This window comes from Kazachstania africana, chromosome 2 (assembly GCF_000304475.1).
Source record: "Kazachstania africana CBS 2517 chromosome 2, complete genome".
Lineage (NCBI taxonomy): Eukaryota > Fungi > Ascomycota > Saccharomycetes > Saccharomycetales > Saccharomycetaceae > Kazachstania > Kazachstania africana.
In genome coordinates, this window is record NC_018941.1 from 1299237 (window position 1) to 1310801 (window position 11565).

The window sequence follows — 11565 nt, forward strand, 5'->3', positions numbered from 1 at the left end:
ATAAATGAATGTGCTCCATAGTTATCTTCCTCAATTATAATTAATGCCCATTAGTACAAAGTGTAACTATCTCTCACTTTACATAGTACTATTTTAGGAACTTATACCGCCACAAGTGGTAGGGAATTCTATCGCGTAGGCTTTGATATCTCTATTTAGCGAGATATACCAGTCGTTTGAAACTTGTTCTGATAAACGTATACTTCAAGGGGCATGTTCACAGTAACCGCAATGGCAAGTGTATATTTTGTTCAGATAATCCCAAAATTGGGTTGCATTTTATTCTTGCTAATTTGCAATCGACCATACAGCATCCTTGTGAGCTATATTTTCATGACAAACAACATCGAAATCTCGGACAAAAAAAGTTGTGTCAAATAAGATACAAAATTATCCCAAAAATGGGACTCATGATGTTTTGACGTTATCCCAGAGCCTTCAATTGACAATTTTAAGGAAGAAGATTCAATCTAACATTTGTCAAAACATGAAACATAACAAGTACTAGCACTTTAGATACTATCAACCGAAATGTAACAAAACACAGTTGCATCGAGTGGAGAAATATAACTACTTGGCCAGTAATGTAAAAGCAGACAATCATTTGCTCAGGAAATGGTTACACTGTGGCTCATTTTTTGGAGGGCAAACAAAAATGAAAAGAATGCCCTTTTTAACTAAAGTGGATATATTCAAATTAATCTAATAACAGATGACGTAACTTCGAATTTAAGTAACTATGGATCTCTCGTAATATAACTCATCACACTTTGTCCTTGCTAACAAGATTCTCCTTTTAAAGGCAATGAACTACTGACATAATTAGTTTTGACTAGTATATCCTTTTTCTTTAATGTAAACAAACTACCTGATCATCATACTGTTATACGATACCTATGTGATCGGCTCTTCAACAACCTAACAATTAAAAAGGCGGATATACTGCAATTTTGGCGCCATATAAAAAAATTGTACTCACGACTTGGACCTGAGGAGTAAGCTTGCATTATTTTTGCACATTCGACTGTCTTTAATGAGCCACTGACAGCAACCTTTACAAAGTATAATATTATAACGGATCTTAGTACAGCTGAAAGTGCTTGTCTATTTATCCTGACTCTACTTAGCACTCAGGATGACAAACTTATGATGAAGCCTGGACGTACAAAGTTTTCTGGGTACGGTGTAACAGGTTATATAAGCCATAGGGTGACTTGAGAATTAGACAAGACTAAAGTCCTAAATAATATGAATTACCTGTCAATGCATAAGTAACTGTACACTACCAAAAGAATATCGGTAACTGCACTGCAAGATGATATAAAATCACATATCTTATAATGAAGAAGGGAAGATTGACCAAAAGCATTTTACAGCTGGTTTGTATAAATTAATTCATCTTTTGGAGATATGATTGAATAAAAGCACTTTTTGACGTAAGGAAAAGTTAACAGCTACTTTCAGGAATATTCAAAGAAATCTGTCACAAATAAGAAAAGAGTTGTACTAATACCAATGTGACATACAGGACGCCCGGGGCTTTCCCTTGTGACAATACTGGAACTGTAAATCACGTGGTTCCATGTGTATGAACCCGTAGTATATGATTACAGTCCAATATATAAGTCGAGAATGAACGCAATCCATTTTTACATTTCTCATACCAGTTCCATATAGTTTTGGGCCAAAAAGAAGGAACGTGGTAAAATAGACAAACATGAGGGTTCCACATCTATTATTAGGACTGCTCGCTATAGCCACGAACGCCTCTTGCGATCACATGCAAGAGCCGGCATTGGCTAGAAATAACACTGACACAGCTAACTATAATAGGATTACCACCCTCCTACATGCAGGGTACGACTTCGCTGACGCAGTAGCTGAAGTATGGCCGGGCCATAACTTTACTCTGAGTTCCACAGTTATAGCCAGGGGCACACCTGCAAGTGTAGCCAATGCGACGTTAGAAGCTATGGGCAGCAACTGGTACCTTCAAGGTGGGCCGGGGTACGAGGTCGATTTACCGGCTATAATCAACTTGGCCTGGGAATACGGTGAATCGGTGAGGACGCAGCATTCTTTGTCTAAACGAGACGCGGACGTGGCAGCAGGTGAGTACGCTAAGTCCCTGCTAGAAAACGTGATGGACCCAGCTGAACTCTCTCCACTGTCCCTTACAGTGCGTGACTCAAACACAGGCCAGTGTATGAATAGTTACTGGCGTAATTTTACTAACATGGTACAGCGCGTTTATGATAAGATTGACCCCAAAATTATCGCTATTGCCAAGCAGTGGTCTTGGACGACATTTAAGACAGTGGCATGTGACCTACCTGGGTGGGTCAACATGGGTATATCGTTGGAGCAATATTTCCGGAGTGCATCACAGAAGGCCCAGTGTGGTGGCAGCACGACAATACATGCTCTTAAAGCACGAGATGGGAGCACATTACAATGGTGTGTGGGTGTGTCAGCATATAAAGTGGATGGAGAAAATTGTGACACGACAGCCAACTACGGCATCATCGCGGCAAACTTTGCCCAGTTGTCGGCCAAGGTTAATAGCATTGACGGGACGTCATGGTGCACTCATTTTGACCACTACGGTACATGGAGGATGGACGCCAGAGTAGCTCTGGTAGAGGAAATGTCCGACTGTGGACAGAATCTATGGGATATACCTTGTCCTGGCTACAAAGACGGCCGGTCTTAAAGCCCAGATTGGCTGGGACGGTACATGACATACCACGCTAATCTTACAAATCCCTAGAGCAAGTATGTTGATATTAAAAGACAAAAAAAGAGAAGGACGAATATTGATTTTTACTATATAGTTTAATACTGATTTCACACTTTAGTTGTTTGACTTATTACAAATAACTCTTAGATTTTACATTACTCCAATGTCATCGATTAGCAACTTCCCAAGAGAGGAAAAGACGACTGCCAGTCAATAACATTTCGTTTTTGCGGTAAAATTAGACAACTGGGTGAAGTAACTTTTCTTTATCAGTGTGTATTACTAATTGATGCTATATAAACAACTACAAAAGAAAAACATAGGGAGCCAGAACCTGCTCGAACTCTTGTTTTCCTCCGAGTATCTATACAGCTTTACACTCATTTTGGTTTTCAATAATCACTGCATTCCATCATGGTCTATTTTATCATTCTTCATGTTACGCTTTGTTTATTACCAAATTTATTGGTATTTGCCATGTTACCTCATGGCTATGTAATTTACTTATTCTAGAACATTTCAACTTTTGTCATTCTAACCATCAAAAGGTTGAAATGTCAGTATAATGCCATTCCCAGAACCAGGTCTCTCTCAAAATTCCTATGAAGAAAATACATGTCTAATTTCCATTCTCAAATTTTGTGACAACATTTCATTCCCACTTTTGTTGTAACATAAACTGGAACATTACAGCATTAACCTAAAAGTTGTTCGCATGTTTTTTGCACACCAAGACATCCACAACAAAACCGGTGCACCATTTGTTCAACTTATCAAATTTGAGATCTCAGAAGATTCAATATAGTTCTAGGATTAGCGAAGACTTTTCATGGACGCAACTTTATCCATATTGAAGAATTCCACACAATAAAAAGCAATTCTTCATCACCTTTGTTCTTAATATTGTATTTACTTTACAACTTGATATATAAAAGGATGAACTTTTGACAGGGGACGGAAACGTCCCGAGAACTATTGTTACCTTCGTTATTGTTATTGTTATTGTTAATAGTATTATTAGACGTGATAGACTTGTAAGAGTATAAGTTCTCGTTTTAATTCACGAAGTATCGTAACAAGTCGATACTCTTTTCTATGTAATGTACATAAAGTAACGAAGATAATGAAGTAATCCAGAAAGTTCCGGTCTTATTTCATCTTTTATATAATAATTAGATTGGACCCGATTACATCAAGTATTGATTACTAGTGAAGAACGTTGGTGAAACTGTCTCATGTATCACCCTCACAGCCTCACCTGAGTGAGAGTAATAGAATCCGCAGTACTAGACTTCTACTCAAGGCTTGTCCTAGATTACAACCAGTACCTCCAATATTCATCCTGGATATCTTCTATAATCGAGGCTTAGCATCATCTAGCTTTGTCTGGCATCTTCAGCATGATAGGCTTTTAGCTGTGGTTATACGATTAGATACGTTTCCGCCATTGTACTATTACAGCGGCTGTTAGCATATTGAACATATGTAGACCACTATTGTAAGTTCAATACGGTAACAAGACAGATAATACAGAGAGAATATGACACGGCTTGTGTATATTCTAATTCGGGGACAGAGAGCTTGGAAATCGATCTGATCGTATAACTATAGCTAAAAGTGCTGGAAATGACATGATACTGACATTTCAATGTTCTAATAGTTAGAATGACAAATATGGAATGTTCTAGAAGGATTAAATTACATAATAATGAGATAATATGAGAAACAGTAAATTTATCGGTATTCAACATTACATAATAATATGGTGATGTGATAAAATCGATGAATTTATCGGCAGTAAATATTAGAGAATATTACAAATATGATTATAGAACATGGAAAAATGTTACAAAGCAAAATATGTTGGAAATTGTATAAATACTCAGGTGAACACTGAAGTTTGATCAAAGTTTGTCACACTGTATATTATTTATTGTATATTTTATTTTATATATAACCAGTGCATTATTTGGTAAAAACACTGATTAATAAGAATTATTTTAATTGTTTGACTGACATCCACAACATGAACAACATTAACGATAATAATATACAAGAGACATCGTCTGATCTCCCTTCACGTCAAAAAGCGTATCAAAATCTTGTCTTTTTTTAATATATAAAATTATAAAGTAAAATAAAAGATTAAGAACAAATACGACGAAGAGTTCCTTTTTATAATGTGAAATAATTAATTTAATAAATTGAACAGCGGGTGTCTAGGTTTTGATTCTGGAAAAGCAGTCACAAGAACTTAGAACTTAATGTTGTAGTTCACCAGTTTATGTTACAACAACCACTGAAAATGCTCGTGTAGCTCAGTGGTTAGAGCTTCGTGCTTATAGTAGCATCTCAATTTCTGGGAGCTTTTCTGTACAAAGTGGTCTTTCACACAGATCGTTCAAAAGCAACGCGACCGTCGTGGGTTCAAACCCCACCTCGAGCACTTTCTCTTTTTTTTATCTACCCAATGTCTTAATCGTTCCAAATGATGGAAACAGTCATTATGAGTGTCATTTGTTTTTTTTTCTCTTCACTTCGCTTTCCCAACATCGAATTTTCACTTCGCAAGAGTTTCAACTACAATGAGAATTTGTAGATGAGTGATTAAAAGACGATCCATTTTCGAGATTGTACATAGAAATTGTCCTTCAATAGGAATTAAACGTTACTTCAGTACTGCAAAATGACCGGGAGAAAAGGTAAAACAAGTTCCAAAAAGAAAAATGCTGGTTCAAATTCCAAAAAAAATGAAGTTGATGTCGATGATCGTTTACAGGCAGTGGTATTGACCGATTCTTTCGAATCAAGATTCATGCCTTTGACTGCCAAAAAACCTAGATGTTTATTACCCCTGGCCAACGTTCCTTTAATTGAGTATACTCTTGAATTTTTAGCTACCGCTGGAGTCGATGAAGTGTATTTAAGTTGTTCATCGCATGCAAATCAAATCAATAATTACATTGAAAATTCAAAATGGAATTCACCTTGGTCTCCTTTTAGAATCACAACAATTATGTCACCTGAGGCAAGGTCGGTAGGTGATGTCATGAGAGATTTAGATAATAGAGGTATTATAACGGGCGATTTTTTACTAGTAAGTGGTGATATCGTGACAAATATGGATTTCAACAAAATGTTAGCCGTCCACAAGAAGGTGCATTCGTTAGACAAAGATCACATTGCCACAATGTGTTTGAGTGAAGCCACTCAATATTGTACAACTAGAACTTTTGATCCAGCAGCTTTTGTTCTCGAGAAGAACAATAATAGATGCATCTATTATCAAGATTTACCCTCAATTAACTCGAAAGAGAAAACGGCTGTTCAGATAGATCCCGAATTATTAGAAAACGTGGATGAATTTGTATTAAGAAACGATTTAATTGATTGTAGAATTGATATCTGCACTCCACATGTTCCACCAATTTTTCAAGAAAATTTTGATTACCAAACTCTTAGAACAGATTTCGTGAAAGGTGTCATCTCAAGTGATATTTTGGGAAAGCATATTTATGCGTATATTACGGATGAATATGTCTCCAGAGTCGAAAGCTGGCAATCTTACAATACGATTTCACAGGACTATGTAGGAAGATGGTGTTATCCTCTAGTTCTAGACTCAAATATGCAAAGCGATCAAACGTACTCTTATGAGTCAAGACATATTTATAAAGAAGAACATGTTGTTTTGGCACAATCTTGTAAAATTGGAAGAAATACAGTTATTGGTTCTGGATCTAAAATAGGCGAAGGAACTACAATAGAAAATTCTATTATTGGAAGAAACTGTCAAATTGGCGAGGGTATCAAAATCAAAGATTGTTATATTTGGGAAAATACCATTATTGGTGATAATAGTACCCTGGAACATTCAATCATTGCTTCGGGTGCCAAGTTGGGAGAAAAAGTCATTTTGAATGATGGTTGTATTATTGGATTCAACGTTATAATCGATGATGATATGATCATTCCAAAAGGCACAAAGATCTCTGATACTCCCGTTAAAAATCTACAAGCCTCGATTTTTGAAATAGAAAGTGACGAGGAACAAGAAGATGCTGTGAATGAGGTAAATAATGACAGTGAACTAGCTTTGTCATTGGTAGGTTCCAATGGTCATGGCTACATCTATGACAGTGACATTACTGAAGATGAAGACGATTCGTCCAATGCTTACAAAATTTCCAATACTTTGACTCATCAACTGGAAGAATTTTATCTGAGTGATGCGTCGATATCTTCCACTAGAAAGAGATCTAAGAAGAAAAGGAGTATGTCCTCGAATAGTGTGTATACTGACAGAGAGGACGTTGGATCCGACTTCGACGACGAAGATGAGAATGAAGATTTTGAAGAAGAAGGTGTTGCAACTGTTGAAAGAGCATTAGAAAACAATCACGATTTGGATACAGCATTATTGGAACTAAACACTCTAAGAATGAGTATGAATGTTACCTATCATGAGGTCAGAATGGTTACAGTGAAGGCGTTATTGAAAAGGGTTTACCATTTCATTGCTACACAAACATTAGGTCCTAAAGATGCTACAGTCAAAGTTTTTAGCCAATGGGGGTTATTTTTCAAAAGACAGGCATTTGATGAAGATGAGTTTATTGATTTAATGGATATCGTAATGGACGAGATCATAGAACAAGGTATTGCAAAACCAGACGTGGTCCTCTTCAGTGTGCTAAACACATTATATGACCTGGATGTCCTAGAAGAAGATATAATCTACAAATGGTGGGATAACGGGTCCGAAAGTTCCAAATACGATGAAATAAAGACCTTAACCGCCAAGTGGGTCGACTGGCTGAGAACTGCAGATGAGGAATCATCCAGTGACGAAAATGCAGATGAAGAATAAACATCCCGATAAATCTAAATAATAAATTACGTACAGTCATTTAACATAATATCAACTCGTAATAAATAAATAAATATATATATACATATACATTAGTACCCGGACACATATATTTAGTCTGTATGCGGGGTGTGGGTTCATAGTATGATGTTTGTTTTTTCATCTCATTCAAGAAAAAAAAGCTGTTTTTTGATGAAACAAAGAAGTAAACATGCGTTTTTTTCTCTCGAAAGTGAGTTCAAGATAAAGTGATATTCATTTAAAAGTTACAGTTGTTGACACGAACAGGATATTTGAGGGGTTCCTTTCTCTTATTTGGTAATAGACTTTAATATTTAAACTATCCTTTTTTTGTGGAGTTTCTAATACATCAAAACACAAAGAAAACATGCAAACTCTAAAATGTGTCGTTGTGGGCGATGGTGCTGTTGGTAAGACTTGTCTTCTAATTTCGTACACTACGAATCAATTTCCGGCTGATTACGTTCCAACAGTTTTTGATAATTATGCGGTAACCGTCATGATTGGTGACGAACCATATACGTTAGGTTTATTCGATACAGCAGGACAAGAAGATTATGATAGATTAAGACCACTTTCGTATCCATCCACCGATGTCTTCTTAGTTTGTTTCAGTGTCATTTCCCCACCCTCTTTCGAGAATGTTAAAGAGAAGTGGTTCCCAGAAGTACATCATCATTGTCCTGGCGTACCTTGTCTAGTTGTCGGCACCCAAATAGATCTAAGAGACGATAAAGTTATCATTGAAAAATTACAAAGACAGAGATTACGTCCAATTTCTCCGGAACAAGGTGAAAGATTAGCAAGGGAGCTAAGGGCGGTTAAATATGTTGAATGTTCTGCATTAACCCAGCGTGGTTTAAAAAATGTTTTTGACGAAGCTATTGTTGCTGCTTTAGAACCACCTGTCATCAAGAAAAGCAAGAAATGTACTATTTTGTAATTGACTAAATGGTGAAAACAAAATATTATCTGACCATTTGAAATATTCTGAAAAACTCTACGTTCTATGCAATCAAACACTTGCAGTTTTTATTATCTATCTTGAACAAATCTTTTGAATGACCAACCAAATATATAGTATATACTTCTAATGAAAACTTATTATTGTTACAATGTCCTTTCTCTACAAGAATGCTCATAAAAATCTCGAATTGGCTCCATCACATTTTTACTGATGAACTTTCAATATTTTTTGGCATCACTATACACTATTTTTCGTTCGGAACCCACTGAAGTGAAATTTTCACTCGCTGTGAAAGATGAAAAAAAAATTAATTAGAAGTGGCAAAAGCTAAAGTTAGAGAATTAGTGATAACAGATAGTTGGGGATACTAAATCACTGTCAGAATGGCTCAATTGTTCAATAATTCACGTTCAGATACTCTTTTCCTGGGTGGTGAAAAAATCAGTGGTGATGATATTCGTAATCAAAACGTTTTAGCTGCTATGGCGGTGGCCAACGTTGTCAAATCATCACTTGGTCCAGTTGGTTTGGATAAAATGTTGGTGGACGATATTGGTGATTTTACTGTCACAAATGATGGTGCCACCATTTTATCATTGTTGGATGTCCAGCATCCAGCTGGGAAAATTCTAGTTGAGTTAGCACAACAACAAGATCGTGAAATTGGTGATGGGACCACTAGTGTTGTAATTATCGCATCGGAACTATTGAAGAAAGCTAACGAATTAGTAAAAAATAAGATTCATCCAACTACTATCATCACTGGTTACAGACTTGCGTTGAAAGAGGCGATTCGTTTCATCAACGAAGTTTTATCATTAAGTGTCGAATCTTTAGGCAAAGAAACTTTAGTCAACATAGCGAAGACAAGTATGTCATCGAAAATTATTGGTGCTGATTCTGAATTTTTTAGTAATATGGTTGTTGATGCATTATTAGCTGTTAAGACTCAAAATTCAAAAGGTGAGGTGAAATATCCTGTTAAAGCTGTGAATATCTTGAAAGCCCATGGTAAGTCAGCTAAAGATTCCATGTTAGTACAAGGTTATGCTTTGAACTGTACTGTGGCATCTCAAGCCATGCCTAAGCATATCTCAGGTGGTAATGTTAAAATTGCCTGTTTAGATTTAAATTTACAGAAAGCTCGTATGGCCATGGGTGTGCAAATTAATATTGACGACCCAGAACAATTAGAACAAATTCGTAAGCGTGAAGCAGGCATTGTATTAGAAAGAGTCAAGAAGATAATTGAATCAGGTGCACAGGTGGTTTTAACAACAAAGGGTATTGATGATTTATGTCTTAAAGAGTTTGCAGAGGCTAAGATAATGGCTGTCAGACGTTGTAAAAAGGAAGATTTAAGAAGAATCGCACGCGCTACTGGTGCTACATTGGTCAGCTCCATGTCTAACTTGGAAGGTGATGAAACTTTTGAATCTAGTTATTTAGGAACATGTCAAGAAGTTGTTCAAGCCAAATTTTCTGATGATGAATGTATTTTAATTAAAGGAACCGCAAAACATTCTTCATCATCAGTGATCTTACGTGGTCCAAACGATTATTCATTAGATGAAATGGAACGTTCATTACACGATTCGTTATGCGTTGTAAAGAGAACTTTAGAAAGCGGTCATGTCGTTCCAGGTGGTGGTTGTGTGGAAGCTGCGTTGAATATATATTTAGACAATTTTGCGACAACGGTTGGTTCACGTGAGCAATTGGCAATTGCAGAATTTGCATCTGCATTACTGGTAATTCCAAAGACATTAGCTGTGAATGCAGCAAAGGATTCTAGTGAATTGATTGCAAAATTGAGATCTTACCATGCGGCAAGTCAATTAGCCAAACCGGAGGATTCCAAAAAGAGGAAATACAAGAATTATGGTTTAGATTTGATTAAGGGTAAGATTGTTGATGAAGTTCATGCTGGTGTCTTGGAGCCAACTGTAAGTAAGATCAAATCATTGAAGTCTGCATTGGAAGCATGCGTTGCGATTCTTAGAATTGATACTATGATCAATGTTGATCCAGAACCTCCAAAGGAAGATCCACATGACCACTAAAACGGAAGAAGAACAGGGGCGTAACAATTTTATTCCAGTTTATGTAAAATAAAACTTATATAGAGAAATTAAAAAGCTCAAATGCAAGAAAAAGAAAAGGACAAAAAAATAAAAGTTTAACCAATTTGAATAGATGAGTGAACAATGAATCTGACAGTAAGTGTCAGACAAATTGACCTTTCACAATTAGCTATACAACGACATAAGTGTGGGTTGGACTGACGATAAATTGAACGACAACAATTCATCGGACGATCCAAGAAATGGATGCAGTTTTGCCAAGAAAGAATGTTCACAACAAGAACTGATCCAACGTAAAGCGCATCCAACATAGATCAAATAACATTCAGTTTTTTTGCCAAGAAAAAAAACCTAAAAAAAAACGAAACTGCGCCCACCAAGTCGAAATTGATTCAGTCATTACAGCGGACAGAGAGCCTTTAATGCTCTCGTGTACAGCAAAATGTATGCAACTCAGTTTACCGGGTCAGATGTCCATCTGTCATAAAGAGAAAATGTATAGATAGCTTGTCGAGCAGGGGAACTATGTGCGGAGGGCTCTTCTTCGCATTTGCACAGCAAGAGACTCACACGCACCCAAATGGGAAATTCGAGGGCCGAGGAATTAAAAAAAAAAAATTTGCCGTCGAATGGGAAGAAATGGCCCGGCAGAGAGAGAGAGAAGCGTTTGCCGTCCGTGGAAGGTGCCGGCAGAGGATGGATGATTGGCTTACCCATTTACAGCTAATAATTCTGTTTTTTTGTGCGTTAAATTCTTTGCTGCAGTAAGGGAATAATGTAAGTTGCATTAGAAAAGCCAAAAAAAATGGAAGAAACGCAGGATGCGTGGTTGAATTTGTTGCAGTGGAGTCTGACGAAGGTTTTCCCGGAAAAGAGACTTTTT

The 11565-nt window shown here is 36.7% G+C and overlaps 4 protein-coding genes and 1 non-coding gene across 5 annotated transcripts; all 5 read left to right on the forward strand.

Annotated features, from left to right (window-relative positions):
- Positions 1-1717: 1717 nt before the first annotated feature.
- Positions 1718-2713, forward strand: KAFR0B06300 (uncharacterized protein; the record flags this gene model as incomplete). The annotated part of the gene is made up of 1 exon (XM_003956012.1): positions 1718-2713. The coding sequence occupies one exon, from the start codon at positions 1718-1720 to the stop codon at positions 2711-2713; it is 996 nt and encodes a 331-aa protein (XP_003956061.1).
- A 2334-nt stretch (positions 2714-5047) lies between these two features.
- On the forward strand, positions 5048-5186 carry KAFR0Btrna6I. Its single transcript has 2 exons — positions 5048-5085; positions 5150-5186. It is a non-coding gene; the product is annotated as a tRNA-Ile (tRNA).
- Positions 5187-5426: 240 nt separating this feature from the next.
- Positions 5427-7610, forward strand: GCD6 (translation initiation factor eIF2B catalytic subunit epsilon; the record flags this gene model as incomplete). Its single annotated transcript, XM_003956013.1, has 1 exon — positions 5427-7610. One exon carries the CDS (start codon positions 5427-5429, stop codon positions 7608-7610), a length of 2184 nt encoding a protein of 727 aa, XP_003956062.1.
- A 388-nt stretch (positions 7611-7998) lies between these two features.
- CDC42 (Rho family GTPase CDC42) lies at positions 7999-8574 on the forward strand (the record flags this gene model as incomplete). Its single annotated transcript, XM_003956014.1, has 1 exon — positions 7999-8574. The coding sequence occupies one exon, from the start codon at positions 7999-8001 to the stop codon at positions 8572-8574; it is 576 nt and encodes a 191-aa protein (XP_003956063.1).
- Positions 8575-8981: 407 nt separating this feature from the next.
- On the forward strand, positions 8982-10661 carry TCP1 (chaperonin-containing T-complex alpha subunit TCP1; the record flags this gene model as incomplete). The annotated part of the gene is made up of 1 exon (XM_003956015.1): positions 8982-10661. The coding sequence occupies one exon, from the start codon at positions 8982-8984 to the stop codon at positions 10659-10661; it is 1680 nt and encodes a 559-aa protein (XP_003956064.1).
- Between the last annotated feature and the right edge of the window lie 904 nt (positions 10662-11565).